Source organism: Mustela lutreola, chromosome 7 (assembly GCF_030435805.1).
Source record: "Mustela lutreola isolate mMusLut2 chromosome 7, mMusLut2.pri, whole genome shotgun sequence".
Taxonomy (NCBI): Eukaryota; Metazoa; Chordata; class Mammalia; order Carnivora; family Mustelidae; genus Mustela; species Mustela lutreola.
In genome coordinates, this window is record NC_081296.1 from 68412291 (window position 1) to 68430923 (window position 18633).

Sequence of the window (18633 nt, forward strand, 5' to 3'; positions counted from 1 at the left end):
CCTCCCAGCTGGGAGCCAGAATAAAGATTTTCTTCCTAGAGGTGGGATAGGGGTGGCTTCCTCTAATAGGTGTTCCTGGTTGAAAAAACAACGGTGACTTTTGTCCTCGAGAGGATGGAGAAGGAAGGCTGCAGCCCATAGCATGTGTCCATGGAAGAGGCAGGAACCCAGGCCTCTGAGTTCCCAGCCAGGTGCCCTCTATCACTGTCCCACCCTGGCCAATAGACAGGTGCTCACCCACCCCATCCTCACTAGGAACATACACACACACTTGAGGCACACACTTCCTCTGCTCCCTCTTCAACGAACATACCCTCCAGACACACCCAGCAAGCCTCTGGGAATGGCAACCCTATTTGGAGGAAGTGGCAGCTGTGTACACAAAAAGAGAGTGTGGCCCAGGTCTGAAGACTGAAGCATCAGTAACTAACGGGGAGACATCAGCACACCTATCAGCTCTGCCAGGATGGGGTACTATCCCCCAGCCTTCAGGAGGCTAAGCAAAGACGGATGGCGAGCAGTGAGGAGACAGGGAAGCTAGAGGCAAAGGAGACTCAGCAGGCTGAAGGATGGAGTTAGGGATCCAAACTGGCAGCCTGGGAGGCTTTATTCATAATAATTATTTATTCATAATAGCACAAGCCCTGCATCCAGGAGCCTGACCATTTGCAAAAGTGTGGGTTAGATGGAGGAATCTTTGCTTTCGGTTTCAGCTTCAGGAGAGGAACCTGGGCCTCAGCACTCACAGCTCCTGGTCTGGTGAGGGTCTGAAGACCTGGGCCCTCTAAGGGCCTTCTAGGTTTGGGGCAGGCTCTGGGGCTAGACTGTTGCCCGATTCCCTCTACACTCCAGTGCAGAATGAGCACTGCTCACCTCTGTCTCCCATTCCCAAGAGTCCCGGAGAGAGATACAGTGCCATCATCACCCAGAAACACTTATGAGAAGGGCCCAGCTCCAAAGCCAAGCTGCTGTTTGGCAGGAGCTTTCTGGGGCCTGAAGGGCCTAAAGCGGGTCCCTGTAATATGGGAAGCAGGAGCCCCTCATTGTCTACCACTCCTCTCTCTCCAGCCCTGATCTGGAGCCCAGGGTCGCTTCCCTCTCTCATGATACTCCTCCTCCAGCCCTGTCAGGCCCCAGCCCTGTCCCCAGCCTGCCGCTGTTCCAGAGCCAGCCGGAGGGCATGCCTCAGGGTCTCCGCGTTGTTCAGAACATTGTATCGGCTAAGAGCCACCAGCCGCTCAAACTCCTCGGGCTCATAGGTGAAGTTCATCATGCCGTAGGGAGTGTCTGACCCGTTGATGACAAAGTCCCCGCAGGCCTTCTCCTCAGCTGTTTGTCGCTCCATACCTGTGGGTGGGAAGTGGAGTGAAGGCCACACTGGGGAGCACTCTGGGGCTAGGAGCTGCCAGCCCAGAAGCTTCTCCCCCCGCGGCCCTAGGAGACCTGGCTGAACCCACATTTCCTGTCTCTCCCGACCATCAGGAGGAGCTGGGCCGGTGTGAATGCTGAGGCCCTGGAAGCAGAGGGCAGCAGTGGCCGGCTCGGGCCCTCGGAGAGGCATGCTTTGGGACATTGTCCCAGAAGTCTGCTCTCAGCACAACACCCCACCACCAGACCCCAGCTCAGGGGCTCCCCTCACCTGGGGCCAGGTGTGTACGGAAGGTCCGGTTGACAAGGGGGAAGTGCAGCACGATGGGTGAGCGGGGGTCCTCAGCCTTGGTAAACAGGTAGCACTCGCGGGGCTCCTCCAAGTCCTCAGGGAGCACCTCAATCCTTGGGAAGGGGATGCCTCGGTCCAGACAGTACTGCTCTGTCATCTGTAAGACCTGGGCAAGAAAGCCAGCTTCTAACCCCGCTTCCTACCCCCTGTGCTCACGCAGCCCCCCTGCTGGCTGAATGACTACAGGCAGGTGACCGGGCTTCTCTGAGCCTGTTTCTTTGTTTACAAAATGAAAACAGACTAACTCTAGTGGGATGGTTGTGCAGACCAATGACAACATCCTCATGGTCCTTTCTCCCGTAACCACCTACTTCTTCCCTTCTTCTTCCTTCCTCTTAGGGGCAGATTTCAATGTCACCAGGTGGAGATGGAATGCTTACAGAAGGTCCCATGGGAAGAGGCTTTATGCATTGTCTAACCCCAGGCTTTCCTTACACCCAGGAGGATAAGGAGGAGAAGGAAGCCAGCAGCCCAACCAGAACCCTCATCCAGATGATGAACCTGTCCGCTACCCCACAGGGCTTGAGAGAGCTGCCACTGGAGGCGCCCCTGGGAAGCTGATGGCTCTGTTGTTACCACAGTAACTAAGGGACAGCAGACCCCAACACAGGTCCAGACAGGAGCCAAGAATGCTTTCAGAAACAGGCAGGGGCCAGAACAGGCTGGAAGACTTCCAAGGACCGCCTTTGGCCTCTTCTCCTGAATCCCACTCCATCCCATGGCCTCAGCAATCCCCCTCCTCCAGCTGGGGAGACCAGTATCACTAAAATCTTCACAAGGTACCGGCCCGCAGATTGGAACGCACAAAGGGCAATCCCGAAATGCCCAGGCAGGCCTCCTCCACGGAGAACCTCAATTCCTCCCCACCACACACTTTACCTCAAAAGGGGCTTCCAGGGAGTAGTCAAAGGATAGAATGAGGTCTACCGCTCTCTGGGGCAGCAGGTTCAGGGGGAAGGGAGAGTTGATGGCAAAGCCCCCATCCACCAGGCACAGGCAGTCCCGCATGGGAGTGAGCTGGTTGGGAAAGGCGTCGGGGTGCGTGGCTGCAACAGGGACAGATGCTTGCTTGCTCTTCTCTTCACACTGGGATGGCCCCTCTCTGTAGAGATCTCTCCTCCACTGCTTCTGATGGCACCAGAGTCTCCCACCCCAGCCCCTGGCTCTGCCTCCTCGCAGACATCCCAGTCCTTCCCCCTCAGCCACTGGGCAGCAGGAGCCCACAGCCCAGTCCCTAGGGGAAAAGGCAGCGCGGGCCGCAGGCGGCGGGGGCTCCCCATCCACAGCAGCACCCACCTTTCCAGGCCGTGAACTCCTGGCCGAAGACATAGTCTTTGTGTAGGCAGAGGCCTCTGATGAAATTAAAGTTCTCCGCAGAGGTAAAGCGGGAGGTGAATAGGTCCAGCATAGCCTGGGAGAAGGGGCCCTGGGGGGTGAAGAGCCTAGTTCGCAGACATGTGGGGTCATGTAGCTGGAGCTTCTGGCAGTCATCTAGATGGGGGTGGGAGGGTGACATACAGTGAGAAGTGGGGCCCTCCTTTGTCCAGCGGCCCTCATGGCTCAGGGGACTCCCTTTATCTCCTCCTCACATTCACCCCTCCTTTCTCCCAGCTCCTAAGACTCAGACCATTGCTTCCCAGAACCTCTTTTAAATGACCTTTTCTTTCAGGTTGCCTCTATTTTCAAAGTTGCCTATGGCTTTGTATTTATTAAGTGATTGTTTATTTCCCCGTTTCGAAAATGAAGTTGAGCATACAACTTCTAATCAGAATTTCACCCATTAGATACCCACTGAGGAGTACCATGTGCTGGGCACTGTGCCAGGAATGGGGGATGGGTAGGTGAATAAGGTCCGGCCCTGGCCCCACAGGGCTCGTGGCCTACTTAGGGGAGAGGCACATAAAGAGATCATAAATCGTAACAATGCCTCAAGACAAGGGTAATGATGGAGGGTGTACACAGGGCTACAGGACTCTGGTGGTAAGACCTTCAGTCAGCCTGGAGGGATGGAGGAGAACAGAGAAGCCCCCTGGCAAAATGAGGTCTGAGCTAAATCTTATGAGATGAATAGACATTATCCAGGGAAGAAGTGTGGAAAGGATATTTTGTGCATCAGGGAGCTCACAGGACACTTAAGAAGCAGGCCCAAGAGGAGGCCCAAGAGAACCCCGAGGGGTATGGACTGGGCTGAATCGACATCTTTGGAACCAAAGCAGAGAATTCTAAGCTAGTGTCTTATCATAGAGCACTCACAATTCCCACTGGCTTTTTAAAATTTATTTTTAAAAAGAGTTTATTTATTTGTCAGAGAGAGGAAGAGTGTACAAGCAGGGGGAGTGGCAGGCAGAGGGAGAAGCAGGCTCCCCACTGAGCAGGAAGCCCGATGTGGGACTCGATCCCAGGACCCATGGATCATGACCTGAGCCAAAGGCAGATGTTTAACCAACTGAGCAACCCACGCATCCCTCCTGCTGGCTTCTCTGACACGGGCCTTCCCCCAGACCCGAAAGCACACTGTCTCCTCAAGCCTCTGGGCAGCTGGAGACCCTAAGCTAGAAGTCATCCCCTCAGGACTTCTCTGAACCCAGTGGGACAGCCAAGTCCTGCACCATCCCTTCCCTCATCCTCTGAGCCTCAGCCAGGTCCCTGGGGCCAGAAAGAGAAGTGTGGGGAGATCAGGGTGTCTACCCTTACCTGTGATGTTTACTTTCCCTCTGTGCCCGTCTAGGAAGCTGAGGCCCGAGCCAGCCATCTTCAGGAAGATCTCATCCACGCTGGCTGCGAAGGCACTGCCCCACATACCTAAGGGGAGAGGCGAGGCCCTGGGCCCTCACACCTGCAGCCCATCTGAGGGCCTAGCCCAGCCCTGCCCTGTCCCCAGCCCTCCAGCCCAGACTCACCCTGTAGGTAGCAGATCCGGGGCTCTTGCCGGGGCTGCAGCAGACGCCCCATGAAGAACTCAGAACCAAAGAGCTCAGTGGGAACATAAGCCCCATACTTGGGGAAGCCGACCTCATAGGGGGTGAACTCACACCACTCTGGGGGCCCAGAGAGAAAGGAATGTTACCTGGGGACTTCCACCAGGACCCCAGGGTTTCCCCTCACACCTGAGTGCCTGAGCAGGAACTAGACTTGCCAAGAGCAGGAGGCAGCAAGCCCACTGGGCTCCAGGGCTCACATCTGCACATTCCTAGCACTGGCCTCTCACACCCTCTACCAAACACCCCCTCCACCTTCTTCCCAGTTCCCCACGCCCAGGCACCTGCAAAGTCTTCCCCGCTGATGTTGGTGCGGACATTGATGCTGGCGTAGATGGGAAAAGGGTTCTGGCCCTGGCTGACGGCCTCCTGCTGCTCAGACAGCCTAGCGGGGTTTTCCTGGCAGGTAGGAAGGGAGGCACTTGGCTTTTGGGGAGTTCCCTTCCCCCAACCCCGATACCCTGCAGGGGACAGCGTGCCCACCAGAGTCTGGGGCTGCCAAGGCCAGTGTTCTAGAGATAGCTCTCTGAGGACCAGGCCTTAGGCTGCAGGTGCAGGTAAGGCTGCTGTGGGTTTTGTACAATTCCAGGGGCATTAAGAACACTCTCCCCACTTCTTTGCTGTTTCAGAAAGCATATCAGTGACCTTTTTTAAAGGAAATACTGAAAAAAAAAAATCCAGTTTACTCTCTTTAAAAAATAAATCATTCAAAAATATGGATGGATTCTTTTCTTAGACATGAGAAATCACTTGTGATTTATATCCACACACCAGTGGGCCAGGCCCCCCCCAGGGCTGAGACCCTCACTCGGCTCTGACTCCTCTCCTCTCCCAGCAGGCGACTTGGCTAGTGGGCAGGAGTGGCAGCCAGCCTAGCCCACAGGTTAGAACACTTTGGACACTTTCAAAACACACGTGTGCTAGTGCTCAAACCCAGACTGACCCCCATCGGTATCTCCGGAAGTGGAGCCAAGGGCAGAGTGTTTTTGAGAACCCGTGCAGGTAATTCGAATATGCAGACAGACCCGAGAACTGCAGACCCATCTCTCCCTTCCCAGGGGTTAGGGGCCAGGAAAGAGGAAGCTCGGTCAGCCTGCCCAGGGGTCTTGCCTCTCATCCTCGGGGAGCTCAGACCTAAGGGCTGGCTTTGCAAACCTTCCGTCTCAGCCTAGCCTTCTAGGCAGAAGGGTGTGCTGGTGGGGCGGGCTGGGAAGGAGCCAGGTATATTTGTTATATGCTCTTCTCTTACCGCCTGGTAGAGGAAATACTCAATGAGGAGACCCCAGAGGTCAATGAGGGAAACACTGTGGCCGCTGCCCTCCAGGCTTGCCAGCTCCTGGACGTAGTACTGTAGACGCTCCGGAGACATCGCCCCCATCTTACTGCTGCAGACCCGAGCCCGGGCGCACTCAATGGGGCCCTGCAGTGCCACCTGGGACCAGGCTGGGTCCTGGTACAGTGTGGAGATGCACCTGGGCATAGAGAGCACATTAGGGGCAGTGGGGCAAGGGGGCCCAGCAAGGGGAGAGAGTGATGGGTGTGTCTGTGGGTGCCCTGCGTCTCCATCCCTTGTACCCACTGCCCTGCCCCACCCACTCAAGGAGGCCTGGGAACATGGGGCTGTTCTGCCCTTGGAGCCCTTGGAGGCAGGAATCCAGCCCCCTCTCAGGGAATCCTCCCGCTCCCTCAGGGCTCTCCTTTACTCTGCCCCCCGCCCCCACCTCACATACCAGGTAGACCCAGACACCCCACTGAGGTAGGTCACCGTGTCCAGGAGGCCAAGTTCCTGCAGCCCAGCCAGGCTGCCGTACAGGGAAGACATGGCTCGGGTTCCACCTCCGGAGCCCAGCACAGCCACCACAGGCACCTGAGCACAACAATCACAACACTAGCCATCATTGTCCTTTATCGCGTACACGGTCAGACACTGGTCTAAGAGCCTTATATCTCTTCTCTCACTGACTCCTCACAGCAACCACTGGGATCCCCATTTTATTGAGGCACAATATGGTTGGCCCAGTCATATAGGTGGTAAGTGATGGGCTATGAAACCCAAGCGGTAGGACTCCGGAGATGGCTCTTAACCATGGCACCAGGAAAATGCATAACTGGAAGGTGGACTGGATTTCACCCAAAACCATCAGAGCAGGGTTTTTCAGTCTTGGCACTAATGATCATTTGGGACTGGGTAATTCTTTGTCCCAAGGGGCTGTCCTGTAGGTTGTAGGATGGTTAGCCGCATTCCAGGCCTTTACCCAGTAGATGCCAGTTGCTTCCTTCTCACCCACGTCTAGTGGTACCACCCATAAAGCATGTCTCTAGACAGTGACAAATGTCCTCTGGGTGGGTGGGGGTGAAACGGCCCCCCGTGGAGAACCACTGGGCTGCAATGACAAAGACCACCAACCAGCCTGGACCTGCCCCAAACATGAGAGGCTCCCAGATGTTTCTTCAGCAACAGAGGTGCCTGGTGGGAGCAGACTAGAAGCTTTTTGGCTGCTCAGTTTTTCCACAACGCTTTGGCTCATTCTGCCCCCATACTTTTGGTTCCTCTCCCAGCCCTCCTTTCTTCTGTCTTGAAAGAAATGCTCCATGGCCAGTGCTCAGCAAGTGTACTGTGCCTTCGGAGGGCTGGAGGATACAGAGCTCCCTGAAAGCCAGGTCTGTGCCCTCTTTACCCTCCACCTACAGAGTGGAGAGCTGGCACAGAGCAGGCATTACCAAAGGAACCATCTGGGCTTGCCCACCTTGTCAGCACCAGGAATGACTCCAAATCCTGAGTACACTTGCAGCCAGGAGGAAGCCACCAACTTGTTCCTGATTTGCCAGAGCTCTCTCCCTTGGTACTGCCTGCCCTCCTGCCTCCCAGCAGGCTCCCACAGACCCTCCACTTCCAAATCCCTTTGTCTATAGTTATGCACTGAACTGTGTTCTGCCTCTGGAAATGCATGCATCAGGAGCCCCAGTGTGACTTTGTTTGTAGAAAGGGCTTACAAGGCAGTTATACAGGTTACGTTAGGTCACACCAGTGGGGCTTTTATCTAATGGTACTGGAGTCCTTATAAGAAGAGGAAGAGAGAACTTGCCCCTTACCCTCTGTACAAGCTCAGAGTAAGGGCCATGTGAGGACACAGCAAGAAGGTGGCTGTCTATGGGTCAGGAAGAGAAGCCTCGCCAGGAACAACCCGATGGCACCTTAATCTCCAACTTCCAGCCTCCGGGGGAGAAAATAAATGTCTGTTGTCTAAGCCGCCCAGTCTGTGGTGTTCTGTCATGGCCGCCTGAGGGGACTAATATACCTCTTGCTTGGCCAGGGCTGCTTGTCCCTCATTACACATGGGGTCCTGCCTCTCCTGATTTTGCCTATGTGCTCAGGTGAACTGGCCTGCCCCTTCCTCCTCTGTTCCCTGCCCTCCCTGAAGGCTTCCTGTCACCTCTTGGACACACAGTCCTCTCAAGGAAAGAGGCTGGATTTGGTCCTGGTGACCTGGGGGCCACCTCCTCCATTTCATACCTGGCCACTGTCAGGAGCCTTGCTCAATCCCAGCACTTGCTGCAGGGCCTTAGACACAATTGGCTTCCTCTTGTCCAGAAACTCCTGTTCCCCGTCACACAGGCCAAAGCCAAGGCGCAGGTCAAGGTCTCCAGAGCTGCCTCAGATGGGGGTGGGGGTGGGGTGCTGGGCAACTGTTCACTGGAGGAGAGCCTCAGACCCATCCCATTTGTCACATTCCATGGAACCCCTTAGAAAGACCTCATCAGTACCAGACAAGGCCTCCACCACCCAGACTGAGTCGAGGAGGCAGAAGAGCCCCCCCACTCCCAGTCTAGCCCAAGAGCCTTCCTCCTGAAGCCGGCCTTCCTCACCTCATTTCTGCCTTCATCTGCAGAACCACTGCCTGGTCCTGAAAGAGACAAGAGCCCCATTGCTGAGTGCCAAAAGTGGGATACTCCACCCCCCCACACAGCCCCTGTCACTCAGGAGGTTCTGGCCCAAGCTCCAGGCTGGCTCATCTCCTCACCTCACTTCCTCCCTCTCAGGTCCCTCCCCCAGCCCTCTTTTGGGGGCCACAGAGCAGGCAGGAGTCCCTCAGGCAGCCAGAGAGAGCCTTACCTCCCCCAGGACCACGAAACGCTGTTCTTCCTGGCCTATGGCCAAAGAAGAGAGCGGGATTCCCCCTTTGCCCAGCTGGCTGGTCTGGGTCTCTAGCTCAGCACTTGGGCCACTCTGCAGAGAAGCAAACACCCCTCATGACGCTGCATGGCAAAGGAACACATGTCTCTGTGGTGGCCCTGGGACGCCCCTTCTAGACCGGACTGATTCTCTCACCCACGCCTTCCCAGACTATGGGCTCACTCACCTCCAGGACTCTGAGCTTCTCCCCCAGCTCCACATCCAACCTGGAGCTGATCATGGGGTTCACATGAAAGGTGAAGGTGGTTGGGTGGCCTCCTTCTTTGGGGGGGTTCAGGGGCAAGAACTGCGGCTTCTCATAGGCCCCAGGCACTGTCAGCTGAATCTGCCTAGAGCCTGGGGGCAGATGGCCCAGGTGACGGACCAGATGAGGGGATGAGAATGGGGGGGGGGGGTTGGCCCATGATGGTAGCACCCTGAAGAGCAACTCCCCTTTCTTTCCCCTTAGAAATGTCAACTCCTTGCCCCACTCACTCTCTGCCTCTATGACCCATAGCAAAGGCATCATGAAGGATCCTCAGGGTCCCATAAGCTGCCCAGATCAGAACTGGGAACCTGGGGCGGGGTGGGAGACACACAATGCCTAGGGAAGGGGGAAAGGCAGGAAGGGAGAGGGCTCCTTGCCCAGAGTTTATGGGGCCGAAGATTTTGAGATTATTATATTAAGTATATAAAGTATATTTCTATAATAATTATAATCATCACACATTATTACATTAATTAGCAGTCTTCAATTGGCAGTTGCTCCATCTCTTGCCTCCACTCAAGCTCTGTGCTCACCACTGTGGGGAAGTTTTGTGGCCAGAGAGAGAATAGGCAGCAAGTTGTCCTGCCCTTTATTTCCAGTATAAGATCTTGCAAGAACACAGGGTGTGCAGAGGGGGGTGAGAGGAAGAAGTGGGTAAGTAGAGGCTTGGAGAAGCAGGGAGAGCCAGCCTAGGCTGGAAGGAGGTGAAGAGGGAGGCCTGCGGGCACACCCTGATCCGAGCAGCTTTCTGGGGAGGGGGCAAAACCCCCGAGAGAAATGTGCATGACACTTAGAGGGGACCCCAGACCCTAAACCTGACTTGAGAGCAACAGACACCCAAACAGTCCAAGGTGACAGATGCTTCAGGAACAGAGGTCCACATGGAATCTCTCTCCTGACACACCCTCCTTGGCACTAAATGAGACCTGGAGATAGATATGCCCCCGGATGGGTGGGAATTAGAGAATATGAGGAAACTGTGGTTTGTGGCTGGAAATGGCTATGTGCTGGTCCGAGGCAGACAGGGCCCCGAGTGCCACAGACCTGTGTTTGGTCCTGACTCTCGCTTTCAGGCTGCGGGACCTTAAGTGGTTTTCTTGTTTGAGCCACAGTTTTGTAAGAGGTTAATAGTTATATTTTACAGGGTTGTTAGGAGAATTAAAGCTAAAAGAATGTGACATGCTGAGCACAGTACCTGGCTCACAGTGAGTGCTGGAACATTACATGGGCTCAGCCTGCAGGCTCGGACTCTCAGCATCCGAGGGGACCTTAGCTGCCCCATAGCCTCTGCTCTGCTCCTGCATCCAGACCCCTCCCCCATCCCGAGTGGCTATCCCCTGTGGCACACTACATCAGTGGCTGTGGTTCTTCGCTTCTGGAACTCCCACGCTTTGCCATGCGACTTCAGTTCTTCTGGCTGAGAGGCCAACTGGATTGCTGGCGCTCCGACTTCAGGGTCCCAGCCTTGTGACATGTCTTGGCTTGTAAAATGTCAGTTAGTGGCTGTGATGCGACCAAAGGCTCGAGAACCCCCTGCTCATTTGGCTCACTCTCATGCCGCTGCTGACACCTTCAGAACACGACTAGCCCATGGGTCACAGAAGGTGGATAGGGACATACAGCACACAGCCAGGTCCCTCCTGCCAAGCCCAGCTTAGATCAGCCAAGCGCCAGCTGACCATCTGACATGGGGTTGCTTTTGGCAGAGCAGTGATGGAACTGATACAACCTCTATGCATGAACACTTCCAGGGACAGGAAACTCACTACTTTCAGGAGCAATCCGTTCCACCCTTGGTCTGCTTTCTGCTTTGAGTGCTAAAACATTTAAGAACTGCCTGAAGTCCCTCTAGAAGGACCCACCTTCTAGAATTCAGCAGTCCCCACCCCTCAGGAGAGAAGGCAAGCCCCAAGGCTAGGGTCCACACTCACCATAATCTCGATGTGGGCCTGTGCCATCTTCCCTGAGGGTGCCCTGGATTCTCAGACAGGGGTGAGCCTGAGGAAAGCAGAGGCTGCTAGGAGCCGACAGTTCACAGGGCCCTCCCTCCACGGGGCCCAGACCAGAGTGGAAGGAGGGGTGTCTGGGGCAGGGTCCAGGTAACAAATTTGCTTGGGCCTGAGCCTTGTGGGTAGGAGTCTTCTGTAACAGCCCACCTCCCAGGACTCAGATGAAGTGGCCCTGGTGGGAAAGGGGAAGGAGCAGGAGGGGCTTGGATAGCAATGTCTTCAGCTGTCCCAGCAACCAGGGGCCCCAGGGCTCAGGGGACAAGAAAGGCTTCCAAGCTGTCCACTCTGACTTGAGGGAGCTTCTTGCTCCTGGTCCCTGGAGATGCCTCCCTAACACATTTCCCCTCTCGGGAGGGTTCAAGTGACCTTCAGAGGCAAGGGGGCATGATAGGCTCAATTGTGGACTCAGCACTGTCCTTCCCCACCCCCAGCCCTGACAGCCCCAAGCTCGCCTTCCCTACTCACCACCAGGATCCCATTGGTGATAACTTCAGATGCAGGCACCTGACTGCAAAAGATAAGGGGCTCATGGGACATCTGGCTCCCTGCCAGACAGCTGCTACTCTAATAATGTGACTAAAGCAGCTGGAAGAGCCTGGGGAGCATGGCCAGGTTTGGGGGTAGGAGTGGGCCTGTCGCCAACAGTCAAATGGGTGTCTGGACTAGGACACTAGTCCCTCTCGGGCCAGGCCAGTACAGAACCTGGTGATTGACAACCAGAGCCGTCCGTGATTCTCAGTGTAAACAGGAGGGCATGGGTGTCACCTGGACTCACCTGTTTTCCAGAACAAATTCCACCTGCAGCTCTTGCGAGTCCTACAAGAAAGAAGCACGGGAGCATTTTATTTTCAACTCTGAAAGTATCAGAGACTGTCCCAGCCTCCTACCCTGCTCAGCTCTAGGATTAGAAGAGGTGATGATTGTTGTGGCTTCTCACAGGCATAGGAGGGAGAACCTCTCCACGAGGGGTTTAGGACTGTGTGTGCCAGACTCTCAGTGGGTTTGGCAGTGGCTAAGACACACAAAATGCTCTGCCATCAAGGAGCTCACATGTTGGCTCCATTAAGGGAAGAAATATATGAGGGGAAGCCATTGTAGGGTCGGTGGTATAGGACAGAGGAGGGTCTGTCTTGGAGGCCTGGCCTGTGCTGACCAGGAGCCCTCACCTCAATACCCTGTGCCAGACTTCCTCTCTTGAGTTCAGTTCGTTGCTGGCACAGGTTCTGGGAGGCAGGGGGACTCACCTGGTGGTTGAGTAGGAATGTGTGTCTGTATGGTTGGCCAGGTTTGAGGCTTCTCAAGTCAAACAGTAGCAGGGAGAGCTGGTCACTGTCCAGGAGGTCCTTATCATAGAGGGTGAGTTCCAGAACATTCTGGGAATGGCAGGTGAGAGGTGGCAACCTGAGGCAGGGTGGGAAGGCAGGCAGCCCTCTCCCTCCCCTGGAGGAGCTCTCTCCCTCCACTGCCCAGGCACTTTGCTGGTCCTCACTTTCACAGCACTGTGGATCCGGTAGTGGAAGGTCTCATCCCACTTGGGATCACTGCAGTTGGCCACCATTCTTGTCTGGGTGGGGCTAGAGGACGCAGTGGGCAGGCACAGCTGCACATAGCAATCAGCTTTGGACACTGCAGGTGGGATGGGGGAGGGGTCTTCAGCATCTAGCTTTTATTGCAGGAAGGGTTCCCTGGAGGAGGCTGGGGCAGGAGGGGAAGGAACCGATGGGGGAGAGAAGGTTGCCTGTGTGGGATGAGGAGACGTGGGGAGAGCCAATGTCCTTAACTCCATCTGGACCACTTACAACTGAAGACTGTAGTAGCCAGTTAGAAGACCACATGGCTGCACAGACTATTGAGTAATTCCCCTGAAAGGACCTGATTAGGGCAACAAAGTCCCCTTCCAGGGTGAGCATTGGCGTAAAAAGCGGCTGGAGAACAGACTTTGATTTCTGACAACAGCAGCCTCACATGCTCACCCAGGTTGCACTGCTCTACTTGTTAGACTCAAGGAGCCAGAGGTCTGCATAAGTCTCCTGTCCATCCCTTGCCTGCCTGCCCCGAGCTCTCTCACTGGGAGGGCTCACTCCCTCCACGTCCAACACTAGCTGCCCCTCTCCAAACATACACACACACACACACACCTTAAGCCAGCTCCTGCTGGGCTCTGGGGGAAACCCCAGGAAAAGGAAGGGGAAAAAGGGTAGAATTAGGCGTCACTCACGTAGATCTGTGCCCCGGATATTTCTGGCCCTCAGCACCTTCACCTGGAGGTCATAGTATGGGTGGGTTTCCCGCTGAAACAAGAGAACTCTGGAACTCAGTTCTGGGAAGCCAGGTAGGGGGCCTGGTCACCTCCCTGCGGTGGTACCCAGCTCCGGCTTCCCTCATCCCCTCACAGAGCAGCAGCCTGGCCTGGGGTCACTGAAGTCACTGTGCCTGGGACCGGAGAGGACTTGGGATGCTGGGAGTTCAACAAGTCGTTGATGAGCCTGGACTTTGAAATCAGTCAGGCTGTGTTCAAGTCTAAGCTCCACCAAGGCCTAACTGAACGGCCTTGGGCAAATAGCTTGATTTCCTCAAGCTTCATTTGCCCCATCTATATGCGGGGGTTTATAATCTCATAGGGTTGTGCTGACTTTTAAATGAGAAGTTCTATAAAGTGGCTGGTATTAGTGCTTAATACATGTAGCTACTGTTACTAATTACGGTTGTGACGCACCACTGCAAATGGGCAGCTCTCCTCACTTTCCTGCCCCGGCCAAGAGCTTGGGAGCCTAAGTGAGAGCTAGAGTATTGGACCTCAGAGATTAAAGATGAGAAGAGAAAGTGGTGATCGACCCCACCCACCAGGACACTGACCAAGTCCACACCCCCTAGGAGGCCAGCAGGTGAAGGGAAACCAGGTGTCATCCAGCTTGTACTGGTCTGATGAGTCACAAAGGAGACAACAGCTTGAGCCCAAGAGAGGTTAACAACAGACCGCACTCTCCTGGGAGTGAGGCTACCCCTCAAAATCCCAGGAAGCCCCTTCCCCCTATCCCCCTGGGGTACTCTACAGCCAAGCTGGGGCATTCTGGGCAAAGCCTACAGCTGCAAGCATCATAGGACCTCATCCTCCATTCCTAATTTTGGGGAAGGGGTATCATTTCCAAAAGGCAAGGTTTTGGCCAACCTCTTTAATTTAAACTCCACCAGGCTGGCCAGAGCCAATGGGTCCCAGCCTAGATCAGAAGCCAATCCCTGGCTGGCCTCAGTCTTCACAGGGCTTCTGCAGTCCACGCTTCTCAGGCAAGACCAGGTAACTTACCCGACACTGGCTCCACTGAGGTCCCCTCTTCTCTCTCATGCGCACCAGCACTGCCCCCAGGAGGGGCAGCCCCTTGCCTGCCAGCCACCTTGGCCCAAGGTGCATGGCCAGGCAGCACAGTTCTCAGTTGGAAGTCCTGCGTGCTTTCCAGAGCCACCCTGCTCTCCTCTGGTGACACTCACTGCTAGCTCAGGTCTGACAGGAAACGTCCAGGTGGGGAGGGTGGAGCTGGCTGCTCTCTTGAGGACTCAGGGTTGGGTGGCCTGCTGGGGCTGGAGGTGGGGTTTGGTGTGCTCCAGGAAGTGATTGGAAGTGACAATTCCCTCAAGCAAAAGACACCTCAGTCCCCCACCCAGAGGCTGAGGAACTGGGACTCTGATTCCCAACCCTAGCTCCTGATTATCCTCTGGCCACTTATGGAAAATAGATACCTGAGCCTCACCCCCTAGATGATTCGACTTTGTGGGCGTGGCTAGAACCCAGGTGATATGATTTCCAACAAGCCTTCTAGACAATGCTGACACAGCAGGTGTGAGGAGGGGATGGAAGATAGGAAGTGGGCAACAGGGCCTTGTCTCCTCCAGCTAGAAAAAAGTCCTGAAACCATCTGCCCTTCAAGTACCACCTTGCCCACAGCTCTTAAGCAGAAACATGGACATCTCTGATTCAGTTTTATCTGGACCCAAATGTGTTTCTCATCTCTTGTGACCTCCCTCATTATTCATCAAACACTGACAGTCTGCTGTGCGTCAGACTTAACCCTAGGCCTTGCAGCCAAAGGGGAGGAGGATCCATCTGTATCCTGAGGAAATTCACAGCCTCATGACTCTGTGTCACTTTTGCCTGGGGCCCTCTTCCTGGATGGGGGATGTGCCTGGATGGTCCAGGTAAACAAGTAGGGATATCATCAGGCGGTATCAATACGGACAGCTAAAATGCGGGCCTGCCTCTCCTTATGCTACTGGAGATAAGGCTTTAGAGAGTCCTCTTTTGATCATTGTAAGCCTTAGGCTAGAGATGGTACGTGACCGTCTGTGAACCACAGTGGTCTGGATGGCCGAGAAAGGCAGTTTCCAGAGAAAAGATCTCTGGGGCAGTGAGCTGTTGGGAGATAATTTCTGTTCGTCAAACAAGACTTAGTCATCTCTGCTCTCCTCCCCCAGGCCTGAGGTGGAGACTATAGAAAAACAACATCCAAAAAAAGAGGTGATTCAAGTCCAGAATGAACCCTGTCCGCACGTTGAGATGAGAACCTTCTAGAAAAGAAGAGGGTGACTGCCACTGGCCGGGCCCCAAGGGGAGGGCCTATTTCTGCTTAACTTGGAACACAGAGCCAAGACCTGTGCCGGGGTCTGAGAGATGCCGAAGTGCCAGCGCGCTGGTGTTACCCTCACACAGTGTGTGCAGGCTCCACACTGGAGGGGCCTGAGTGGGAGCACGGACTTGGCTGTGGCACACACAGCCATCTGGCATCCCAAGCTCTGCACTGTACGATACTGTCTCCTGGAAGTCACATGCCCTGTGCCTCCGAAGAAAACTCAGGATGACCACAGATGGCTAAAGAGGGGGACACAGAAGGACTAGACTGCCTTTCTGGTGCTGGCCAAAATAGACCAACCTTCTCAAACATACTTGGGTCCTTCAATCCCACCAATTCCATAACTTTCATGACTCTCCCAGTCCATAGGAGCTACAGGAAGAGGCAGGAGGCCGTCATATGTGAAGTGCAGGGGGGAAGAGTTGGGACTAGTTGGCGGTGGCGTGTCCCCCAGAATCTGGTGAGGCTGGAGATGTTCCATGTCTGCACTGTCCCACATGGGCAGCCAGTTACACTAGCTGTGCTGAATGGCACAGATCAAGACATAGAGAACAGAGGTGTCATTCTGACTTCTTTATCGTTAATTGGCTTATTCTTATCAATTCTTAGCATCGCTCTCTCCTCATTGTTATTTCCATCAAACTTCACAGAAAAGGGTGGGGAGAGACTCAAATAGGCTGGTGTATTACTTTATGACATTTATTATGAGATCTTCATGAGTCATTACAGAGCTTTTGTCTCTCACCTTCATACCTCCACAGAGGGCAAACAGAGGGAAGGAAGAACAGAGTTTGGGAAAATGGGGTTATGTATTCCAGAAGGAGGAAAACACACATTCTTTATTCTATTGCTTCAAACAGATGTGCCACACAAGTCGTGAGGGTGGAAGATACAAACATAGCAAGCCAGGGAGACAGGGCTGGTGGGGTGGGGCCGGTTTCCGCGACACAGAGGGAGGGTTGGCCTGATGACTTTTGTGCTGCTTCCAGCAGAATCTCCTTCCAGCTGGTGCCAACAGGTCCAAGGGCAGCATGGCTTCTCATTGGTTGGTATGGCCAGGTGGGACATGGCTCTTCCGAAGCATTGCTCTGCCTTCCAAACCTGAGCAGAGTCCCTGCCTGCATGAGTGATGCTGAGGGCATGCGCTCTGTACTTCAGACTCTCCGTGGGCACTGTGCCTGGGAGAAGCCAAGTCGACAACACCCCCCACGCAGCCTCCAACACATCCCCCACATGGCGTGGTGCTGCGGTTTAAGAAGAACCATGGCCTGTCAAGGCCAGGGACCAAAAACACTGTGAGGGCCGGGCACCATCACCCATCCTTCCCACCGTTAGAAACAGCAGCATCAAGACTGAGTCTGCAAAACCCCAGGGAGGACAGGGGGCAGGGCCTGTGCTCCTATAGGTCTTCTGCCTGTCATTCTGGACACTCCTCCTGGGTGCCTAAAGTGCCTGGGCAGGGAGGGGTATTCTCTGCCCCTTACAAGTGCTCCAGGGATCTGGCAAACAGTTCCTTCATAAACCCATGTGCTGCAGCCACGGCCACCTCCCACTGTTAGCCATAGCCACACACCTCACGAGCACACCCACCTCCCGTCCCTGTCATCTCCTGATCTGATCGCTCCTATGTGTGACAGAGACCCACCTGCCTACAAAAGGCCGGCGCAGTCCTCCAACCCCTACAAAATGAAGCTGGAGAAGGACAGCCAGGCCAACTGTGAGACGAGCAGATGACACTAGCTGTGAAGGGAAAGATGCCAAAGCATAAAGCACTGTGCTCACAGAGACCAAGCCACCCTGCCCTGGGCAGCTGCTGGGTGACCCAGGAGCAGGTGTGTCTGCATGGGTCTGCCTCAGAGGTCGTATAGCCGTCCTTAAGAGCCACCATCACACTCGCCCTGGGAGACTGAGGACGATGCTCTCCTAAGCTTCCAGACATAGAGCTCTCAGTCCAAGGACCTATTTACAACACACCTGACCATCAGTTATCTGCGTATCCTGGAAATCGAGACTTCCCCTCACCTCTCATTTTACCTTGTTTATATGTCAACTATTCCTGATGTGGGGAAAATGGGAGACAAAGCGTGGGGGGTGGGCAGTGAAGGGAGAGACTGAGGAAGAAAATCAACAGTGAGGACGAAAGGGAGACTGAACAGGACATGACGAGTGGGCAGGACTCAGGGGATAGGGGTCGTGGTGACTATGGAGAAATGACTGTCATCACCTAGAGAGCCAGGGCCGGCCGGCGTGGTGAGAGGAGCTCTAGGACGGCTCTCCTCCCAGGTGCCAGGCCACTGCGCAGGGGGCTCAGAGCCAAGGCCTGCATGTGTCTTCATTGAAAACTGCATAAACAATCTCGCGGTTACCGACACTTGAGACACTTTCTTTGTTCAGGTGATTAGTGTGCAAAGGCAGGACAATGCCCTTCCCCACCTCCTCCCGTCCAAGCGGGTAGTAAATTCTCGGAAACTGCCTGCAACACAAATGGTATTTAAGGTGTAGCTAATCTCTTTTTCTATCAAAAAGCTGGTAACGCCAGACCGCAAGTCTGATTAAATTCAGAGATGTTCCACGGCTCAAGGCAGCCAGGAGTGTCCAAATGCGGAGACAGCTGGTGGTGGAAACAGCCCCCCCATTCCTAAGGCCGGTGCTCCTTCCCCACTCTGGAATAGCCGACTGTCCATATGAAGAGTCCCTGGCATGCTGGGCTCAGGTGTCAGCCGGGTTGACCTCTTTGGAACAGAAGTAGTGCACGACCACTCCGTTGGGGTATCTTGCAAATGCACTGTAGAAAGGAAAATGGCTCAGGTGAGAAGACTTCTGAAAAAGGCGCCTTACTCAGGGGCCCTCCCAAAAGCGACC

General features: G+C 54.8%; 2 protein-coding genes across 2 annotated transcripts in view; both read right to left on the reverse strand.

Annotated features, from left to right (window-relative positions):
- Window positions 1-204: 204 nt before the first annotated feature.
- PLA2G4F (phospholipase A2 group IVF) lies at window positions 205-14639 on the reverse strand. Its single transcript, XM_059181258.1, has 20 exons — window positions 14454-14639; window positions 13368-13440; window positions 12639-12775; window positions 12394-12522; window positions 11925-11965; window positions 11615-11657; window positions 11072-11138; window positions 9060-9229; window positions 8813-8926; window positions 8566-8603; window positions 8213-8348; window positions 6429-6565; window positions 5948-6170; window positions 4983-5097; window positions 4621-4758; window positions 4415-4522; window positions 3017-3211; window positions 2600-2766; window positions 1640-1826; window positions 205-1347 (listed from the first exon to the last, which is right to left on the reverse strand). Exons 1-20 carry the CDS (start codon window positions 14556-14558, stop codon window positions 1127-1129), a joined length of 2544 nt encoding a protein of 847 aa, XP_059037241.1. The 5' UTR covers window positions 14559-14639; the 3' UTR covers window positions 205-1126.
- Window positions 14640-16454: 1815 nt separating this feature from the next.
- VPS39 (VPS39 subunit of HOPS complex) overlaps window positions 16455-18633 on the reverse strand; it is a 46657-nt gene continuing 44478 nt past the window's right edge. Inside the window, exon 25 of the mRNA XM_059181259.1 lies at window positions 16455-18556. Coding sequence (XP_059037242.1) covers window positions 18481-18556 — 76 coding nt within the window. The 3' untranslated portion in view covers window positions 16455-18480. The remainder of the gene's footprint in view (window positions 18557-18633) is intronic.

Coding starts and splice junctions, on each gene's coding strand:
- PLA2G4F (XM_059181258.1), bottom strand. CDS start 14,558: ATGCACCTTGGGCCAAGGTGGCTGGCAGGCAAGGGGCTGCCCCTCCTG. Junction 13,441..14,453: donor CTCAGTGGAGCCAGTGTCGG/GTAAGTTACCTG, acceptor CTCTTGTTTCAG/CGGGAAACCCACCCATACTA. Junction 6,171..6,428: donor GGGGTGTCTGGGTCTACCTG/GTATGTGAGGTG, acceptor CTCTATGCCCAG/GTGCATCTCCACACTGTACC.